This window comes from Melozone crissalis, unplaced genomic scaffold (genome assembly GCF_028551555.1).
Source record: "Melozone crissalis strain CALT ecotype California unplaced genomic scaffold, PUWL_Pcris_2 ptg000013l_1, whole genome shotgun sequence".
NCBI lineage: Eukaryota > Metazoa > Chordata > Aves > Passeriformes > Passerellidae > Melozone > Melozone crissalis.
The window spans coordinates 2,293,537-2,316,564 of record NW_026535791.1 but is presented as its reverse complement, the minus strand read 5'-3'; the positions used below and the strand labels follow the sequence as shown (position 1 = coordinate 2,316,564).

Below are 23,028 nucleotides of genomic sequence, written 5' to 3'. Positions count from 1 at the left end.
AGCAGTTACCTGTTCTTACATACACTCGTGGCACGGAGCATCTGCCTTAAGCCCCTTCCCTCTTCTTTTTCACGTGGCTTCATTCTTCATATGTACACCATACCCTCAAGGATGGACACATTTGAAGTAGATGGGCAAATTCATAAGGATTCAAGAAACACTGGCTCTATATCAAACAACACAAATACATTAGAAACTTCATTATACAGAAATACAAAAGTAAAAGCACTTGAAAAATTATTTTTATGCAGACAATTAAAAAATCATCACAAGATAAAAAGTGCACCACAATACTTCAAAGGTATATAATTAAAATTTTAGTCTTATTGTTTAGTAGGTAGGAACATCTCTCTCCCACTTCAGCACACAAATAAGAATATTCTAGTCAGAAACTGTAGGTATTTTGGTTTTTTTACTTGCTTGCCTCAACAACAACTCATGCTCCTTAGAGCAAAGCTTTGATTTGAGAGACATCAGGTGATGTGCAAGACAACTGACCACCACCAAGTACACTACGGGTCCCTGAATATCTCCAGGAAGAACACACCACTGTACGTATTGTTGTCTCTACCTAAATCATCTTTGAGCAGCTTTTTGGTGGTGGAGCTCTCTGCACTGCAGTCTTCTGTCTTCCTCCACAGCCACAGGAGCAGGAGCTCTGCTATCCCAGCACAGACAGATATTTTGCTGAGGCTGCTCATTACATTCAGAGCAGCCATTCACAGGATGGCACATGGGACACGTGCACCAGTCACAGCAGCACCACAGCAGATCCTTCTTCATTAACAGATTCATCAGTGATGCTGGTCCCACATCACAGCATTTTCCAGGCCCGCTGTGGCACTGTAGACTAAACAAACACTGTGCATCAGCTGCCAAGCAGGTCCCATCTTTCATGTTTAGCTGTTTGTGAAACTCAGTCTTTTCTTCTCATTTCACATTGTCAGGAAGGAGCAGATGGCAGATGTGCTCTGCCTATAATATTGTTTTTATGATACCCTGCCTGCTGCCAGAACAGGGGAAGAAACATTTGGAGGCAAGAATTTGCAGTATATTTTCAGTTTTGGGTAACTGAGCTAAAAGATAACAGAGTATAGGGAGAGGAGGAAAGGGTTGTACTGAATAGGTGATGAGAGATTCCTATGATCAAAAAAGTGATATCGACAAAAAAGGAGTATTTAATATGCTCATATGGACATAAGGAAAGATCAAACAGATATTACTATGTGACAATGTGTTCTCACTCATATGGGATTCAAAGACAAGACACAATTTTAGCTTCTAAATGTTGTTTTCTGAATCGCCGAACACCAGTGATGGAATCATAACACAAGTGATACCTGAAGGATAAATATAAGCTTTCATAACAAAGCTGAAAGAGACAGTTAAGTTTACATCAAGGCTCTAGAAATTTTTATTAAAATATTCTTAAAATATGTGCCTTATACACAGAAGAAAGTACATACTTCATTTTTAAGTAATATGATCTGAGCTGCCAACAGCATTTCCTCCTTAAAATTTTAGTACACATATATCTTCCAAAATAACAAACTTGGCATGGTCAAGAAAGGAACATCCCATTTTCATTTAAAGCAAGATGAAAATAAAAGAAGGTAATTGTTTCAAAACTTGGAGATTTAAAATTATGAACAGGCTACTGCAAAATGACACCTGGGGATTCAAGTTGAAAAGTTCATTTAGAAAGCCTTATAAACCAAACTAAATGTTGTCTATAACCTGTGAGCCAATCTAAGGCAATCCCATTGCACGTGGAACTCATTTATCTACATTCGCAGGGATCCAGCTGCCCAGATGGCAAATCCATTTTGTGTAAACTACTGACAAAATTGTGGAAATGTCCCAGAGAAGAAAACCTGCAGAAAAAATAATTAGTTGTGACTGTTGAGCAGATGCAGTACAAGCTCTTCATCCTCTGCCAGAGAAAGCCCAGTATCTAATGGCAAACAGGGGTCCTCCTCTTGGCTGAAATGCATCTTTTTTCTTTTCAGTGGCATTTCTTCTGCTGTGGCACTGTTGCTATAGCTTCTCTTCTTTCTTCCAGTCTTCTCCTCAAGTTCACTGCAGAAAAAAATCAATTAGTCTTTTTAACAACTGTGGTAATCAATATCATCATGTAATCTAACAATTCCTTTTAAACGAGGCAAATTTCTGTCAAGATAAGAGCAAACAAAATTACAATTCAAAAGGGTGAAGCAATGGAAGCTGATGAACTCTGAATGTCTAAATTAGAGCAGCTCTCAGACTGAGGTGGTGGTGGATGTTCTGCTGTCTTAATTGATTACAGTGTATCAGGATATTGCTATAAGTCTTATCTAATATTTGCTGCCTAATACAGCAACAGACAACTTGACAAAACTGATTTCATGATGTGTCAGTGGACCTTGACACGCATTCAAGATATTGCCTACAATAAATATGCATCAAAAATAAAAATATAAGAACTGTTCTTTCACTGCCAAATCCTACACTTAATACAGTTTTGATCTGGGACTATTTAATTCAATCACTCTTTCCTCTTCTTTCAGACATTTCCCTTGGAAGCTACTAAACACCACTTGCTGCCATGAGAGGAAGGGGAAAACCCAGTAATTTTCCCAGGTGAATTCCTATTTCTTCTGCTGTTTTTTAAAGACTTGAATGAACTGCCTTTTGCAGCCTTCAATCTGGATGAAACAGCTGCCAATCTGTTTTATCACCCTGGCTTCTACCACATGGCTATGTGACAACAATGGGAGGAAAGACAGACCTTTCATGTATCTTCATGTGGTTTTTGTCCAAAACATAGAAAAAATGCTATAAATCTTTTTATCTAAGTTTAAAACAATCAAATAAAATCCATTCTAAGATATATCTGGGAACCAGATTATGGAGTGGTGGTTGTTGTATGCTGTAGGGTAGAATTCATAGCCCAAAATAGTAAAATGCAAACCCAAAAACTAGTAAAATACACTCCAAATCATTCCATCCAAACAAACTAACTGGAACAAAACAGCATTCTCAGCTTTTTGGGTTTGTATTTTTAAAAATATAACAAAAATTGAAATGGAACTTCAGAAACGGAGCTAAGGCTTTTCTAAAAAAGTTGGTTAAATTCAGATTTTCAATTAAAATTTGTCAAATTTCTACTCAGAAAATTCAGCTTACTTACAAAAACCATTTCAACAAGAATTTTTTCATGTCCATAGTTTTTACAATGGCATTAATGTAATGCTTGTGAACGGTTCCATTCAGAAATGCTGTTTAGACATTTAACAATTAGAAATAGCAGTTACAATAAATAGCTCTAATTGGGGAATACAGTCCTTAGAATCAATGCAGCAAAGGAACCCAAAGCCCAATTCAACCCACCTTTAGCTGCCCACCTTACTTTTTCCCATTAATAGGGCTAGTTAACAGTCTGTGAAATGCTGGTTTCACCACTCACTAGAAACCAGCCTAATTCAAACATTAACCCCAACCATGGCAGTTCTCAGCAAGTTCCCAAACGCTCTCTGAGAGGGATCAGCAGCACAATGCAGCTTGCACACTGTGCTTTCTGGCTGTCCCTACATAGGGATGAAGGAATTGTTAGAGGAGATCTGATGGCCTTGTGCTGGTGGGCCGCACAGGTATGACCTGCCTCCCTCTCTCGTCCATCCCACTTTTCATAGAGGAACTGTGCCACCTCCTGCCTGCTCAGAGCCCAGAGGAAGGAGGGAAATCCTATAAGGAACACCTTGCATTTCCACAATTAAGGCAAATGAAATACCCTACCTTTATATTGTTCTTCCTTGCCTACCCAAGAGAAAAGAAGAAAAGAGTGCAAAGAAACGTGGTCTAGTGAAAGGCATCCTTGCCCACGACAGGGACTGCTGGACCTGGATGATCCAGAAGGTCCCTTCCAACAGAAAACATTCAGTGATGATTCATGAATAGATGATGACTGCTCCAAATACTCACTCTTCCTGTAATTCACAGGATATAGCAACTTTGCTGGCTTTGAGCTGTCATTTGCATGGGGGTGGCTTTTCAGGGCTTGCTACCAACATTTTATTTCTTTTCTGAGGAAAGGAATATTTCTCTCATATTTCTCTCTCTGTAGTGCGTAAGATATTCCATAAATGCTGAAGCTATACTGACAGGATATGAAAATATACTGAAGCAGAAAGAATTCTCACTTTTCCAAGTGGACAGTGTGGGTCTGGGCTGGAGTTTCATGGTGTTCACTTTGATCAGGACAGACTGTAGGGGTTCACTTTAAAAGCTCAAGAAAGGCCTCATTAAGTTAAAGCATTTTAGCTTGTTTGCAAAAGAGCCAATTATTTCCAGTCTTTGAATGGACTCTGAAGCCCAGTTTGCATTCATAAATGACTAATGCTTCATCTAGGACATTAGTTAAAAACATCTTAGCAATTAAAACCCTGCAGAAACCTCACAAGCTATGCATTTATACCTACAAGCTATAAAACAGCAGACTTTAAACACCAAAAATTATAATCTCTTCTGGAGTTTCAGAGACCTTAGACATAGATATCTATAAGGTAAAACATTTAAATATAAAACACGTTCAGAAGAAACTGGACTGTGAGATTCCTCAGCTTTTTCCACAAACAAAAGCACATCAACACAATTATGAATAATTTTCCTCATAAGTTTTGTGGGATGATTCTGCTGAGTCAAGCTGCTCCTTACTGTTACTGAGGGATTGTGCAGCTTGATTAGCAGTGTAAACAGAAGATGCATCTACACACAGGCAAGTGTATTTTCAAACTAATTTGACCCCAGCTGGGCTGTGAACTGGAGAAGTGAATAAAGAGGAATGTATAACACAGGAAGCAGCAAAAGCAACAAGCAGTGAAGAGAGCAAAATAGTTGTGTTTTCATGATGCACAAAATGTAGACGCAAAACAGTATTTGTTAACAACAGCTTTGGCCGGTAAACAGAGAATCATGTGAAACGTGTGAATAAGATGTTCCTAATTCTGAGATGCAGAAGAAAGACAGACTGACTGTCCACAGAATGATTTGGGTTGAAAGGGACCTTTGAAGAATAGCAAGTCCAACCCCCCTCCCTGTTCCTCCAGGATGGATTTTTACCAGCACTGGTTTGGGTGGTGTGAAAAGGGGCTCTGAAGTCAGAGTTGCAGCTTTTACAAGAGGTGATAGTGGCAATTTTAAAAGGGAGATGAAAAATGTGCGGCATGATGATGCTCAGAGATATCCTGTGCTCATTCAGGGTGTTTTTCCCTAGCTGTATGGACAGAAAGCTCTTTGGAGGAGTTGTAACAAGCATAACACTCTACTCCACATGTGAAAGGACTCAGTGTACAAAAGCAGCTATAAGGGAATAACTTCTGCACTTACTGTCAAATGAATTCCTCCTCAGTCTCCATTAACTGTCACCCTGTAGAGCCGGTCCTTTTATCGTTTCCATGGACATAAATGGCCCCTCATTCCTCACAAACACATAAACTGATGTACTACCAGCTAATGTTCACCAATTGCCAACAAAAGTTTTGCTAAGGTAAATTATTTTCTAGCAGAACAACTCAGTTAGAAAGCAATCTCCAATTCAGATCCAAACCAAGACCAGTGCATCCTTTTGTCTTCTACTAATAACATTTCAAAAGTGGCATGTGCATCTGCCTTACAATTTCTTCTTTTCACCATCTGATGAAATTAAGCTTTTCAGCTGCCTGAACAATCCATGCATTCTGAGGCTGCCTGATGTAAGGATTTACTTTGTGTTTACAGAGGTGAGGAGCTATCAATAGCCAACTTATCAACAGGCACAGTAATTTCCGTGGCCACCATTTGCTCAGCTGTAGCACCTAAGTAAGATGCTATCATTTGGTAGAAAATATTTATTACTCAAACACTGAAGTACAGTTTATGAATCCTGTCCCTAAAACAAACACCAGTGTATCTGAATGGCATCTGGGAAACGGGATCTAACTATGACCCTGACAGCTATACACCAAGAAGCTCAAATTCTAAACTACCACAAAATAAACTCACAAGTATGTTTTCAGGTAATACCAGGGAAAAATAGAAAGCTTTAATTGTTAGTATTTAACTCGCTTCTGGGCTTTAAGCAATGTCTTAACAAGCTGTAACATTTAGATTTTAAATGCTTGAAAATCAGCCATTTGAAATGTGCAATCACACAGCCAAGTAGCTGTTGTTTAAACAACGTGATCCTGGCAAGATCTCTAGACAGGCTCTGCTTCACTTAACATTTATCAGAGGATGCTTTGGAGCATAGGATTACCAGCATTCCTCTGGAAACAAACCACCCTCGCCACTGAACTACAGGCCATGAGTCAAGTTTCCAGGCTGCAACAAAGTACACAAGCTCTTTCCCAAAGAAATGTACAGGAATAATGAATGAATCTGCTAGTAAAATACAGTTCAGAAAAGTTAGGAATAATTTATCCCATAAATATTGGCATTTTGCTAATCAAACATGCTGTGCCCAAAACTTTTTCCATGTAATAAATTTTAATTCACAAGGCCATGGCAGCAATTCTAATGAAGATTTATTACTGCAGTCCCTTCCATAAAGCCCAGTGCAGCTTCTTCCTTACTTGCTGTCAGAATGCTACAGCACATAAAAATGGTAATTAAAATATATTGTGCAGTGTTACTTTCTAGATCTGGACAGGCTGGATGAATGGGCAGAGGCCACCTCTAGGAGGTTCAGCAAGGCCAAGGTTGGGTCCTGGCACTGGGGTCACAACAGCCCCAGGCAGTGCTGCAGGCTGGGGGCAGTGCCTGGGAAGCTGCCTGGTGAAAAAGGACCTGGGGGTGCTGGCAAACAGCAGCTGAACATGATCCAGAGTGTGCCCAGGTGGCCCAGAAGGCCGATGGCATCCTGGCCTGGATCAGCCAGGTGTGGCCAGCAGGAGCAGGGCAGTGACCGTCCCCCTGTACCCAGCACTGCTGAGGCCACAGCTCCAATCCTGTGCTCAGTTCTGGGCCCCTCAGTGCCAGAGAGACATTGAGGGGCTGGAGCGTGTCCAGGGAAGGGCAATGGAGCTGGGGAAGGGTCTGGAGCACAAGTGCTGTGAGGGGCAGCTGAGGGAGCTGGGGGTGTTCAGCCTGGAGAGAAGGAGGCTCAGGGGGCCCTCATCACTCTCTGCAGCTGCCTGACAGGAGGGTGCAGCCAGGTGGAGATCAGTCGGTTCTCCTAGGTAACAAGTGACAGGGACAAGAGGAAACAGCCTCAAATTACACCAGAAGAGGTTTAGATTGGATAACAGGAAATATTTCTTCACCAAAAGGCTTGCTGTCAAGTCCTGGAATGTTGTAGAGTGTTCTGTTAGTTTGTTTAATTGCTCCCCCATTTTCTGTATTGTTCCCCCCATTTTCTGTAATGGTTCTGCCCTCACCAGTTTTTCCTGCCATTGTCTTGTCTATCATTTGGTTACCTTGGTGACTCCCGCCTCAGTTTATGTCAATCCTCTCTGTTATATAATTTCCCCTCCCCTGGGTTTCCTTATATGGGAATTTGTTCTCCTCCCTGGGCCCAGTCAATCACTCCCCACTCCTAGTTTGCCAGAATCTTCTGTGCTTAGGGAGACTTGATTGGCTGTGGCTCTGGGGCCCCCCCTTTACATTGTTTCTATTGGGTTTTCTCTCATGCCCGTTATCCTAAGTCCACTCCCTCACCTTCCCCTATTGGTTCCTTTGTAAACCCCTCCCTGAGATCGCTCCCTTTTTAACCCTGATGCACCCTTTGTTCTTGGTCACTCGCTGGCAGATACGTTAGATTCAACACCTGGGTGTCTGTCACTCCCTGGTTGACAATAAATCTGACAAGTCCCCAGTGAGTGTCCGGACTCTTTACTCTCGTTGGCCAGCAGCAATTCCATCCGCTGTGAGCACAGCCCGAAGCCTTCTGACGCCGAGGGGTGCTCACACATTTGCAGCTGGGTGTTGGCCACCCTCTTGCTAGCCAGACACCTGACTTTAAGGCCACACCTCGCTGCACTGGAACAGGTTGCCCAGGGAGGTGGTGAAGTCACCATTCCTGAAGGTTTTTAAAAGACTTGTAGATGTGGCACTGAGGGATATGGTTTAGTGGGACTTGGCAGTGCTGGGTTAACAGTTTGATCTTAAAGGTCTTTTTCATCCTAAATGATTCTATGATTCCCTTACTGGCCATTCCACTGATATAAATCAAAACACCTCTAAAATTGAATATATAAGCCTCTATCGAGCAATTCAATATCTCAATGTCCAATTCTGCAGCTAATCAGAATGACCAAGGCTTTTAAACTGAGACCTTTTATAATGTCTCTCCTATGGTGCTTTTCTGGCCATCACAACATTAAGTTCTGGCCTTCACAAAGTCACAGATATGACCTGAATAATCCATTTTAGAAGGAGCACCATGATTTGCTGATAAATCATCTCAAAAGACAATGTAATGTCAACCTCATCAAGAATGACCCAAAACCTAGCAGGTCAACATCAGCATCCTGCTGAAAGAAGAAGCTGTAAGAAACTGCAATTTGCCCATAAAATTCATAAATATAGGAAGGCACACAGCAAAGTAGCATGGACTACTAACTTGCACAGTTGTCACCTGGTGACTGTCCATAAAGTCACAAACAAAACAGTACCAGAACTAAGATGTTTCCCCTCATGTCCAAGATCTTCTCCATGCTGATCTAGGAGTTAATGTGATCAGTTGCACCCATTAAAGATTTAAAGAAGATAATTATGAGGTCAATCAGAACTTTGCTCTTCCTCAATACTTTTATTTAAAGAAGATGAAGAATTAGAAATACCAAAACCTCAATCTGACTGCAAAATGAATATTTAAGAAATCCAGCTGCTTTTCTTTCGCCCTGTTCTATATTCTTAGATTTTTCACCTCATTAACAATTTACATTTGATAGCCTTAAACCAAATATGATGAATGTTGCTAGATATACAAAAATTAATCTCATATTACATGCTTGAAGTCATTAATTACTCTGCTTATAGAGGTATGGCTGGAAGGGAATTTTTATGCAAAGGCAAATTTAATTCATGATTTGTACAGCTTCCCCAGTTTAAAAAAATTCTGCGGGAGGACAGAGAGAAGATTTTGACTTCTGAAACCATGGACAGATAGTCTCTCTTTAAAGACTCTTGAAGGAAGACACTCTAGGTTTCAAACTTACTATGAATTATCCCTTTTAGAAGCTTCCCCCCCCCCCCCCCGCCTTAAAGCAAGGAGCAGCTAGTGTAGCCCAACGTATTTCTATTTTAATCCAACTCTTGGAGCAAAATCTCTGGATTTTGGAAATATAAAACAGCACAGAGTTGCACTTTCTTATCCCAAAGCCCAATTTGACTGTCTGCTACTCTCAGTTGATTTGTTTTTGTTGAAATCATTAGGTCAGTATTTCCCAGCCCCAAAAGCAACTCATCATACAACTCAATAGCAATTCTAAGAGAGCTGCATGAGGCATGACTGTTGATTTAACACCCTCAAATTAATTTCCTTCACTGTATCTTGCTCTTTCTCAAAAGTCTTCTACAGGGTGCTCAGAGCACCTCACCATGTGGATATGTCTATCCACACTGAGCATGAAAGCTAACTTTGGAGCAGCTCTCAAACAGCTTTTCTATTTCTATGGGTGCCTCAGTGGGGTGTGTTGGACGGCAGCACCATTGATGACTCTGGTGACCATGCAGCACGTAATGGATAATCCTGTGCTGGCCATGGCCTGCCCAGGGAGTATCAGTCATGTTGTTACAGGCTAAATGGATTTGGCCACGGTGCAGGCACAAGTACTGGCATGAGATTGCCCACAACTGCTGCAGCTTCACATGGTGCCAACTAAAGCTCTTCTGGGCAATGTCTCAGTATTTTGGTGCAGTAAGACAGGCCAAGGACTGTTTCCAGTAAGCAGTGTTGATGAAACCACATTTCTTCATCATGTGTAGTGGTCTGCTCTCCAGCTCCAAAGGCAGCTTTGATGCTCAGTGTAGGTATGTCTAGGGATACACTAAAGGAAACCTCCCTGGTTTCCTTCAGTGTATGTTCTTTCTTTCCTAATCTACTCCACAGGAAGGGAAGATTATCAAGGACCTGGACTTTCTTTGAGTCCTTGCTCTCCTTAAGAGCGCATGACCTGACTCTAGGGGGGCCAGATCAGCCACTGATCTAACAAAAGTCTGCACTTACTACCACTGCCAAAAATCTGTCCATCTCTGTCAACTTTTATTCTTAAAGTGCAGCTAATCTTGAGTCTAGCTGACATTCTGAGGAAAGGATCAATACAAAACGTGATGTATGAATACATACTCCCCTCACACAAAGAAGGAGAGATTTACTGCTGCTCAGAAAAAGCAATGTTTTTCCCCATCCTTGTCAGTTCTACTGGCATTCGCTGGTGAACAGGCTCCAAGGGACATGGCCACCAGCCTGTTAACTGAGGACTATCTAGTACTTAAATCCATGTCCCCCACCCAGTCCTGCATACTGACTCCACAACACACAGTGACACACATGGAAGGACAATCTAGCCCCAGGATTCACCCGATTCAGATGTGAAAAGCAAGAGCTTTATGAACTTAGACATCTATGCTCCCATTTAGGTGTCAAGATCATCCTTCTCAATCTGTTACATGATACATTGTTTGTCAGAAAAACACAAGTGGCCTTCTTGTTGCAGTGAACCACACAGGATTTCATGTTGTATCCCTTCATCTTCCCACAGTATGCTGGTATCAAGCACAGATCCTCATTCTCACCCTGTAGGTTTTTTTGCTACATGAAACAAATGCTTCTGCTTCATTCAATTATAAACACTGAATTGAATTTATTTAATTTATTATTATACATTTACTTCTACTCAGAGTCCAGTTCACTTGACTCTTAAAGAGTCTGAACAATACTGAATCATAGAACTTATCAAGCTTTACCCTGCACAAATTTATTTAATACAACACAGGTGCAAAGGGATCATGAAATCCTTAAATTACTTCAACATTTTTCCTTCCACCCAGAAAGAACCTGCAATGTGACAGAAAAGAAATGCATTTCTGAAACAGGACAGATGCACCACTGGCCAAGGCTGAGCCCATCAGTGATAGTGGAAGTGCCTCTGGGATAGCACTGTTAAGGAAAATAAACAGTGCAAAAGCAGCCAGGGAGGAACAGCCCTGCAGACCCCCAGGTCAGTGCAGAAGGAGGGGCAGGAGGTGCTCCAGGTGCCAGAGCTGAGATTGCCCCACAGCCCATGGCACAGCCCATGGCACAGCCCATGGTGAGGCAGCTGTGCCCCTGCAGCCCCAGAAGGCCATGATCCCTTGGGAAGCCCACACTGGAGCAGGCTCCTGGCAGGACCTGTAGCCCGGTGGAGAGAGGAGCCCATGCTGAAGCACTTCACACTTGCTGGCAGGACTTGAGGCCACACTGGAGGAACCTGTTCCTGAAGGACTACATGCCCTGGAAGGGATTCACACTGGAATAGTTCACAAAGAATTGCAGCCTACAGGAAAGAGTTGAAGAAGATTGTGGAAGAAGTCCCCTACCCATGTGGGAGAGACCTCACATGGGAGCCTCTCCTGAGGAGAAAGGAGTGGCAGAAAAAATGTATGATGAACTGACTGCAACCTCCATTCCCCATCCTTCTGTGCTGCTGCGGATGAGGATGTAGAAGAAATTGTAAGTTAATCCTGGGAAGAAGAGAGATGTGGAGAAAAGGTGTTTTAAGATTTGGGTTTATTTCTCATTACCCTACTGTCATGTGATTGGCAATAAACAAATTCATTTCTTCACAAGTCAAGTCTGCTTCACCCATGACAGTAGCTGGTGAGGAATCTCTCCTGGTGTTATCACCAGGAATCTCTCCTGGTGTTATCTCAACCCCTGAGCTGTTCACTACATTTTTTTCTTCCCTGTCCAGCTGAGGAGGTCACTAGGCATCCAGAGAGGGTAAACCCACCACAGAAACACATGAAACTTCCAGGATATTAGTCAAGATGTTTGCGTGTGAAACAGTCTCACCAAGATCCCTTCAATATGGACTCAAAAATAATTCTTATAAAACTTCACAAAAGAAAATAATAGCCTTTAGCTCAGATTCCTGTTCAACACCCAACACACAAACTTTTATAAGTCAAATACTAAATCCCATGAGAAGGAGGACTGTAAGACAAATTCCTAACATGTAAACAAAACAGTTCATAAAAACCATCATTTTAAAATTAACATGGAAGATGGTGCATACCTATAGCTGTCTTCACTTTCTGAATCCTGCTCTGCATCAGAGTCTTTGAATTTATCAGGATCTGGAAGAGTGCTTGGATCAAACTCTTCTTCACTTCCACTGTGATCAAGAAAGGCCACTGTTTCCTCTTCAGCCTGTGAGGTGACAAATGGAGAGTTACTAGACAAGCAAACAAGTCCACGTCACTTGTCATAACCCCTTTAATATGGAGGCTGCAACAAAAACCACTGCCCCCAAATGCAGTCAAACACCACCAGGATCATAGCCAGGAAAAGAGAATCACTTCTGTCATCATCACTACTCTCCTCCAAGGCTGTTTGTTAAAGGTTGAAGAAACATTATTAAAAAAGGAAGCACAAGGATTTATGTTCAAATTCTACTTTCCAATATTGTAATCTTAAATCTACAAAATCTAGGAGAGATCTGGGCAGCAAGTAATCAACAGCCATCTGAGAGCAAGTGTCTAAGTAATATGCAGCTTTACTGTCCCTCAGAAACACACTGGCAAAGAGACACTCACAGGTGGGCACATAAATCACTGCTGTTAGGTGGATTTAATGAAATAGTCTGATTTAAAACTCATCTGGGTGTCCTTGCAGCTAAAAACCAAAAAGCTGCTTAAGCTGAGTTAACTGCTCTATGGGAGTTTCCCCCATCCTCTGCAAGAGATCCATGTTCTACAGGCATCTTCCCAGATCCCCTCATCCCTCCTCTCCAGGACTCAGCTTCCCTCTGTCCCCCAGCACATCTCAGATGGGCTGATGGCATTGGCAAGTTTCCCCAGGGTGTGGCAGTGCCTCACTAATTCCTTAACAAAGAGAGCACAGAAGATGCTGCTCCACAGAAATCCTGGATAATATAAAAAAGCTGGCTCATTTTGCAGATACAGGTTCTGCTCCACTCAATCCTGAACTGATGGTACCACTTTTGTAAATTTTTGCTAGTAGGCACAAAGAACCAGATACACTGGAGGGCACACGCAATTGTATATGCACACAGAAATGCAGACAGCAAGCTTACAGGCATTTCTAAGCAACGTGAACCCTAGGTCCATGCATATTTATGCTGGAAAGCAAAAACGAATTCCAAGAAATTATAATTAAAGTCATTGCTACCTTTTGTTTATATATCTAATCAACATGCACACAGCTGAGTTTCTAAAACAGTACTCATTTAAATGATCTTTCATTCTATGAATAACTTCACATCATTATATATTTAAAGTTAATTTTTGTTTTGCTTTTTCACCATTTCTATCATCAAGTTTTTAAAGAACAGTCTTTATGTGGATGCACCTTTTGCAATAAAAATAAATTTAAAAGTCAAACAGAAACCATATCAATGGTCTCTTTTATATCTGCATATACAGTGAGTGAAAGGCAATGAGCTGGTGAAGGGTAAGATTAGTCACCACTGCAAGAGTCCATTCTTGCTTGACTAGTGATACTTCTGCAGTGTACTGAAAGCAAGTAGAAGAAAGGGACAAAAGCCAGATTTGCAATCTGGCAGAGGGAGGCAGAAGAAAAACATAGTGAACACACACTTTGTTCTTCACTATTTTAAATACCAGTAAAAGTATATATATAGCTGGGTGTATAAAATTACTAAAAGCATCGTCAGACTCCAGCACTGTAAGCTTCCTAAGGTAACAAACACCAACAGAAAAGCATGTTGAGTCTTGGGAACTTCAGGTACCACTCCACAAGAAAGTTGGTTTTGGTTTTGCAGGGTTTTTGCTTACAAAAAAAGTCTTCAAGCTCATCTCTTTGTACAATCTTACAGAGCATTACTAACTCCACAGAAAACTATTTTGAAGGTCACCTTTTTGCTAATGAATTTTCTCATTTGAAAATCGTTCTGCATTAAATTATAGCTTATTTTAATTTCTTACAACATTAAATATTTGCTCTTTACTTGTCCTTCCAATTGTACCTATTCTTTTGACATAGCTGGTGCATACCAATCTTATATTGAAAAGAAAATAGAAAGAGAAGTAGCATTCAAAGCTGTTGTATGAAATAATGGATTTTTAATATGTATGCGTGACACCATGCACCAGAGTTCTGTACTACTAACATTTATTGGCAGTCATCTTTTAAAACTTGGGGCTGTTCATTAATATTCTCCATTATGACACACAGACCAAACCCTCACTTTAATTACACATTCATATTAATTTTGTCCAGCAGAAAAGATGCAGAGAAGTGTTAAACATAATGCTTGCTACAGAAAAAGAAATAATTGGCAAAGATGCCTCTTTCACTCATCAGGAATCATGAGGCTGTATTTCTTGTAAGTATCACTGCTTACATATTCATTAAAATATTTCTAAGACCCTGAAAATGTTAAGAACCTGAGCAGGAACATTTATCATCCACAGCTGAACAACAGAAACTCATTATTTTTCCTCTCTCACTTCAAATTTATATCAGCCAGTCAAAAAGAAGAAATCTTGTGACTTCACATTACTCACCACGAGAGCTGGAGAAAAGAAGTAAAATCATAGTTCAAAATGACACGTGTAAAAGTTCTTCAGACACAACTAGGATGCAATTTACAGACTCAGGACCAGACTTGTCCTAAGACAATCACCATCAAAAGAGTTTAGAAGAAGAGATTTTGATGGCCTGTACTTCATGTAAGGCTGGCTGCAATGTAACACCCACTTTGGAGTGTGTACTTATTGTGAAGCTCAGCTGTGGAAGGAAACTTGCCATGCTTGACATCAAAGACATCAAATCAGGCTGGCCGTGGCAATCATCTTTTGACTCTGCTCAGGATGACAAGCTCTCTCTCTTTGTACCACACCAGGCCATGTATTTTGTAATTCTAGTTCCACAGAAACCTGCACAAAGACTTTCAGTTTAAACATGACACTGAGATGCAATCATTTTTGCATTCACACAGTCTCTCTCTGAAGAAGAGATTCTTCTTCTGCAAACTCAACACTTCAGAAAAATTCAGCAAAATTTCTGTGCTGGAAGTTTTGGAAACCTTGTTGCCATCAACATTCCACATTTGACCCATACCAAGCCAACAATCACATTTGACCTTACTGAAGTCACTTTGAAAATATACACCCTGTGACACAGACAGGACAGGCTCCTCTAGAGCTTTTGCCATGTTTATCAACAGAATACCTCCAATTCATCTTCTGTCTTTGTTACAAGATGTAATGACAACTTCCCCTCCTCCTAAGAGGGCCTGAATGGCTGATGGAGCTCAGGTAAATAAGTTAGGCAGGCTAAGAGAAACTTAAAATTAAGAAACCAATGCACCTCAGACACCCAAGGGACTTGAATGTTCAAAAAAACCAGAATGTGTCTCATTTCTACCAGGCAATAGGCACTCAGGTGGCAATTATCTGACTATCATCAGAAGGAAAAAAAAAATAGAGAACTGAAAAACACATCATGAAGACCTGTAGATAGAAATATACTGTCTTTAGATTTCATTTCTAAAATACATATTTATTATGGTATTAAAGTTATATTAATTTAAGAAGGTTTTTTTCTAGTTTAAGAAGTTTTTTTCCCTCCAATTAAATTGTCTAGAGTTGCACTTTTGATGTTCAACACTTTAGGCAATTTATCAGTTTCTAGCTACCAGGTTGAGAGGAGAGAAATAATTGCTTAAGCACTATCAGTTCTGTAGATAGTACTTTACAAAGCACAGTGGGAGAATATTTACAATTAGCTGGAAACAAAACTCTTAAGGTTTGTTTAGAATTTCATCCCACTTGAGTCCATCACACTTAATACTCTGTCCTTTTAGAGCTATGCCACCCTTTAGTTTTTGCTACTATGCCTCTCCCAATAACTGATGCCTGTGATTGTAATGCCAAGAAAAGCTAAGTTCTAAACTCTGCTAGGAGGTTACCCAACACAGGTACACAACTTTCAGAAGTTTAGCATATTATGGCTCATAAAACAGGATATTTAAAAATAAAGTATCTTGTAAGATATGACAGCGTTCCAGATCTTCTCAATTTTCTTGTTTTTGACAATTATCTTTTAGATGAAAACAGAAGTTGCTTTTGCATCATGTTTAGGATGGAACCCATTAATACATACAGAGAGGTTTTATAGCACTTCCTTTAAAATGTATTACTGTGGATTCACCTGATCACCACCCAGGTTTGGGTTTTTTCATAGCCTGTACCCCAGCCCATCACACTGTCCCCAGCTGATGAATGATTGCTCTGATACTTCATTGTCTACATTGCCCCAGAGGAATACAGCTTTTCTGGCAGTTCAAAAATGAAATACAGCCTTTGATGTTGCTAGGGTGTTTGATCCAACAGTTGTTTTGAAGATCAAGACAAAAGCCTTAGCATAAACTGAAAACTGACTAGGAGCCAGAGGAGCAAACTACACACAGTCTGACAAACACAGAGCTGTCCAAGCTGTGCCAAAACTCACAGCTTCCCTCTGTACCATCTAAGGTGCATCCATGTTCCATGGCTCTGGCCAGATAGGCTGGTAGCCAAAAACTGGGGAAACCAAGGTTCCAGGTCAGTCAGCCAGACACAATCCTTGCACTAAGACCATCTCACTGATCTTTGTTCTCTGGAATGAGTCAGTCATATTGACTGGTTTTTACAACACTTCAGAGAAATTGATTCTTAGTTTTCACTAGAAGGGACAGGTAACTCTTAGCTTCATCTTCAATCATTCACCATTCCTGATCACTAGCAGTCACATAAAGGTTCAATTTCATGCAGTAATTTTTTATTTCTTTTAAGCCATCCGAGATCTCAAACAATACAATATGCCTTGTTTAGCCAGCAGAATCTTACTTTTACCAGTGCTCTCACATAATGCACATTGAGAATACTTAATTTTCTTTCTTGTCTTTCCTAAATGCCCCACATTTTATGGTCAGTGAAAGGGTAAGCCTGTGTTCCAAACAAGCAGACATTGATGCATATATTCTGACATTCAAATTCCTGTGTAACTATAGCAAAGCAATTTGTGCTGGAAATGGCTCCTGCCACAAGCACAGTTCAGAAGCACTAAAAACACAAAACTCATAGACACTGGTGAGAAGTTCTAAATCTACTCAGAGACCTTTTGTTTTAAAGTATTTGATTTCAATTATAATGGATAGGTCTCAAAACTAGACCTTACACTTCTCCTTTTCTAATTTATTCTTCTATGACACATGTAGAATACTTATGGTAAAGACAAGTTTCTTCAGGTTGTTATTAGCCACAATTATCAACATGATTTTAGCAATAGGGAAGAGTAGTATCAGGATAAAACAACTACACTGTTACCTTAAATGTAATTAATGTTACAGACATGAAAATACAAGAGAAAAGAAACTAAGTTGCTAGGTAAGTAGCACTAGAAGCAAAATACACACTGAAATACATTACATTCTGGAAAGTAGCAGTGTTAAAAGAAATTACTGAAGTCTGACAGAATTAATATATGCCAGCATACTAGTCCAAAAGTCTATGGCCATGTCAAAAAAAACCAAAAAAATCAAAAAAACCCCAACCAAACAATGTTTTTGAACTTATATTCACAACACATAACCCTTGGACTGTCTTTACAGTCCTCCTTTCTGTCCACTTTCAGGTTCACAGCAGTCATGGTTGTCAGCTCAAATACACAAAGTAAGTCTCCAAAGTAGTGTCTGTGCTCAAACATTTCAACACATCCACCTTCTCCAGGTAATCTCAGCATATGCCCAGAGATGGCACCTACATGAGAGAATCTCCTCTGTATCACTTTCCAGCACTTCTGCACAAGCCTGGGGGAGCTGCAGCCCTGCTGTGACACAGCAGTGTCCCACCACCAGCACTGCTCACAGCAGAGACTGCAGGCAGGACCCACTCTTTGCTTAGTGATGGGTATTTTTCAAAAAGGAACAGATCAACAGCAGCACTGACATGAAATAATTAGAAAGGAAGCCTTTGAAGTCACGTAATTCTGTAAACTGGTTAGTTCTGCTCTTTTCTTGAAACAACTGATTTGTATTCAGTACACAACAAAGAGCTACACTGCCATTAAGTGTCTGTCCAACGACACCACTTTAATGCTTTCACGGTACTGCTGAAGTCACGTACTCTAAATGCTTGTACAAAATATGCATATAAAATAGAACACTTACAGGGAGAAAAATAGAAATCAAATTAATTCCAGGCAGTGAAAGTTATTTTAACTCCTTCTGGTGATTTGACATGAACTGAGGAAAAGAAACACAGAAGAGGCATCGCTGCTCATGGCACTGACTCAATTGCTTGCTGTGAGAACAAGACCTGGTGTGCCTTTGTTCCAGACCTATATGGCAGCTGCAACAGTTTCATATTTGTTCCAATTTCAAAACAACTAACAAGTAAATCAGAAAGCACGGGCTGATGCTGCAGAATTGCAGGGCCATTTATTATTAATCGCTTTTGTTGTTGTTGAATTCACCTTCTTAAGCCATGAATCTCTGTCTACAAAATTTTGCAAAAGACAACTGCTGGCACAAAAAGTGTAAGCTCTACTTAGAAGCCACAAGAGAGCAGATGAATCCAGACTGATGAATGACAAGGAAGCAAGCTGCCTGGGGACGATTTGAGCAATGGGCATGACACAGAGAGAGACCTGCCCTCTGGTATTTCCACAAGCATTTCTGCACAGGGGAACCTCAATGAAGAAATTGAAAAAGATTCTGAGGTAGACTGGCAGCCATCCATCAGCAGACAGAAAATTATACTATCTCCTGATAACAATTTTATCTACATGAAAAAGTATGACAGGCCTGTCTTAAAAATGACAAGTATGAAGAACATGAAAGATTTATATGAAGCAAGATCTTTTAGACCAACTAATTAAAAGAAACTAATTTTCAGGTCTAAAATAATGTAAAGCAACTTCAAAGCAAAAACTTCAACCCAAATTAAGAATAATTGCTGAGTTAGTGTTACTCTAGGAATTGAGTAAAATGTCATAATATATGTGCAGCAGGCTTGGGGAACGCTTGTACAGGGAGAACCTACAGGAGAACTTTCAGGAAGGAGAGAACACATTTGTCATCTGTGGTAAATGAAAAGACAAATGGAGAATTAGGAAGGATTTAGATAAGCACCAGAAAGTGGCCATGGCAATGCTAAGGCATAGGCTGAAGTGAGATAAAGTGGTCGTACGCAGAGTGACTGTGAAAGAAGGTAGCAAAGAAGCTTGAATTTTTCCTTTAGCATTGCCTAATCCATGAAATCCATCAGCTAAGATTTTAATTTAGGCAGAAAGGTACAGCTGGAGTAGAAAAACTGAATCAAGACTCCTGAGTACAGACACAAATTTGTATTTTTCTCCATGAGTAAGAGAAGGGAAAAAAAGCAAAAGGTTGTGCAAAACATCATCACAGAAGGAGAGAAGGAGACTGAAAATTTTAAGATTCCAGAAATTATAAAGGAGGAGCTACTAGAGAAGAGAGACACCAGAACAGTGTGTGGTCACGTTTGCAAACCCTCTAAAACTGGAGTGGGTATGGAAAGGCCAAGTGAATGACCAACAAGTGAGAGAAAGGCTGATTAATGTTTGTTGAGTAGAACTGAAACATGTGTATGTTGCAAATTAACAGAAAGGCATGAAGAAATGTGGAAGTTCAAAAAGTACAAAAGACCAGTGTGGAAATAGGAATCAAAGACAAACAGGGAAGAATTGTAAGGGAAAAGTGAGAGGGCCTAAGAGAGGAAGACTACAAAGAGAAAAATCTGATGGAGATGACAGTGATGACAAATGGAGCCAAAGGGGAGAGAAGAGCTGTCTAAATCTATTCTAAAAATGGAAGAGAGTAGGAAATGGGGAGACTAAGAAGGCATGAGAACCGCACAAGAGCTGACTGCATGACTGCAAAGGATGTAGAAAAACAGTGAAGAGGAAGAAGTCCCAGGTATAGAAGAAAGAAATCAACAGCAACAGAACTAGAAAATGCATGGTGGAATACACAAAGGCACCTCTTCTCTTTACCAAAGCCATGACTGTTTCACTGAAGTATTCAGGAGTTTACATGGGCTCAAAAAATACGTAGGTAAGAGTAATGAAATATATCAAGGCATGGTAAGGAACGGCAGCGCTTTGCCAATAACCCAGGAACTCTCTCAGCTTCAGAACTCTTCAGCCACAGAGGGGTAATGATCACAATTTGAAAATCACTCTACAGGTATGACTACAAATCTCCCTTCGAACCAACCAAAATATCTGACAGAGAGAAGGGAAGCGGGTCACCCTCATTTCATGGAAGCCATTATTTTTTCCACTTTTTCCACTGTTCTGTTTTCTATTAGTCTTTTAGGGCTTCTCATACAAATACAATAGCTTATTTAATGAATCTGATGAAGATGACTGTCTTGTTCTCAGCAAAACCAAAATGTTTGGAAAAATGCAGTGAGGGAAAAATTGAAAGCTGAGACAATTTTCCATCAAAAGCCTGTGCCTAATTATATCCTATGCAATGGCTTGCTGAAGAACCTAAAGTGTGCTCTCTCTCAAACAGTTCTTGGGTTTTGTACTGCTGCCAAAATGTTTTACCCTATTTCCAGTGACTGAGTAACAACTCTTGGATTCAGTAAGACATACAAGTGGTATACAAATACTCATCTACAGATCTAATTGAAATACTACAGACTTGTAACAGAATTTTTTGCTGCTCCCCAGAAGTCCACACTTAAAGCAAATCAGTCTCTAACTTGCTGCAAGCATTGAAGGCATCTATACAAATTTTAACCTATGAAATTGCAATTTGCAGCTCATGTAACTTATTACAACCTAGAGTTGTCATTTGCTAGCCTGTTCATTTCAACACATCTAAAAAATCTTTATACTGCATAAATAATGTACTATATCCATAACAACAGGATGCAGTACACTGTATGATTGATTACCTTGGCATTTAGCTCCTGTGGGGACAGCTTTTCTGAAACGTGGCTCTCTCTAACTCCCTGAAAATTACCTTTTGGTAAAACTGCCTGAATGATCAAACTTAGGTACGGTTAGACATAATGTCATTAACATTGCACAGGCAGGTACAAACTTTCCCTCTTCACACTGTACTAAAGCAATGCTATTTGACATCCGTTTCTCAAGGAATCAGAGACAACAACATCAGGGGAATCAATTTAAACTAGTGATTTGAATCACTAATTATAAACCCCATTAAAATCAGTAATTTTTAAATTCTCACAGTTCGTTTCACAAGTAATCACTGCTACTTTTTTTTTAATGCCATTATTCTGGGGCACAGTTGTTTTACACTGGACTTAACACAAAATGTGTACCACTATTTTATGCTAATAATTTAAATTCCTAGTTTTTCCTTTTGCATTAACAAATGATAGAAGAGCCATCACTTTTTCGCCAATTGATTATTACTCATTTTTTAATCACCGTTAGTGTCAAGCTGGTTCCTATTCCATCTGAAATTGAAACTGATTCCAACCAGAATTTTAATTATTTTCTAAAATATGTATATTGTATGCATATTATTTAAAAGTTAATAATTAAATAGGACCACCTTAAATGCAACACATACATGTAGGCAAAATTAAGTTGATCCAAGCAGATGCTGTATTGTAAGTTTAACATTTATGTCTACATTCTCTGCTGCTAGCAAAATTACTACTTCTAAGCATCATATCTTATGAGATATTGATACAGCTAAAAGACAAACCCAATTTACATTCACCGGCTGAAAGAGGATGGTTAGAATAAACAAAAATGACCAGTTCCTCAAATCCTAATATGTTTTTCAACTTTTAATGACACCTTGAATTTAACTTACCAAATAAATAAAGTATTTCAGAATGAGAAAAGGATACAAGTTGAGATGAAACAGCAGTTAGTTTTCTCTGTTACTGACTGTTCTCTAAATCACATCTCTATCTGAAACTTAATCAGCAACTTGATTTCTTGAATAATTTTTTAGATTTTTCTAACAAATTTTTTCATAGGTCATTCCTTAATATTTTCATTTTAGTCACCATTGTAAAGCTCTCAAAAATTAAAAATGTACCTAACAATTTAAAATATGTATTTTAATAACTCTTTTATTATTGAGTCAGTGATTTTTATCTATCATGTTATTAATAAATATGTTTCTTTCTCCCACTCCCCCAAATATTTGCAACATATATAGAATATATGAAGGAAATGAAAACAAGAAGGATAAATATTAATCTCTCTGATTTGAAAGTAGATCATAACATGCTTAGAAAGCTGTCAGGAAAAGTCATTTTAGCCTAACTACCGCCCATTCTGAACTCCAGTGCGAACATCTCAACTGCTCTTCCAACCTTCTGGTGTTACACAATCTGCTTGCAATTACCATTTTCCAACTATCAGGAAGTACAGGGAACAGCAGCCACTGGCTGGAGTGTAGTTACACTGCCACATATTGCCTTACTGGGGTGCTCCACCTCTGGCAAAAATCAGTGCTTAAACTAATTGTGCTTAGTATTTCCTGAATTTCCAAGTGGTCAGGCAGGGCTTCCCGTGGTCACGTTAATTCCTCCCTGAGACCCACCCTCAAGGATCAATTAGAGTCATTGCTCCTTAGTATTTCAGTCTTGATGAAAATCTGAAGGGAGAAACCATAACACACTCCAAAAAGAGAATTATATTCAAATGTTACTTTCTCCGCTACCTCTGGTGGGTGATTTAGATTTGCATAATCCTTCAATTCTTGACCTAATATAAAAGCCAATACTTTTTTTCCTTAGAAACATTTTGCATCTGTTATATTAGATAAAGACAATCAAACAAAAGAACTGTGACTTTTAAATTGATTTCAGAGACACTGC

The 23,028-nt window shown here is 39.8% G+C and overlaps 1 protein-coding gene across 1 annotated transcript in view; it reads right to left on the bottom strand.

The window, feature by feature from the left end:
• Positions 1–226: 226 nt before the first annotated feature.
• The window catches only part of DDX10 (DEAD-box helicase 10), a 154,230-nt gene continuing 131,428 nt past the window's right edge, over positions 227–23,028 (bottom strand). The window contains exons 17-18 of the mRNA XM_054271895.1: positions 12,234–12,367; positions 227–2,079 (exon numbers count right to left, since the gene is read on the bottom strand). Of these exons, the coding sequence (XP_054127870.1) occupies positions 1,890–2,079; positions 12,234–12,367 (324 nt within the window). The 3' untranslated portion in view covers positions 227–1,889. The remainder of the gene's footprint in view (positions 2,080–12,233; positions 12,368–23,028) is intronic.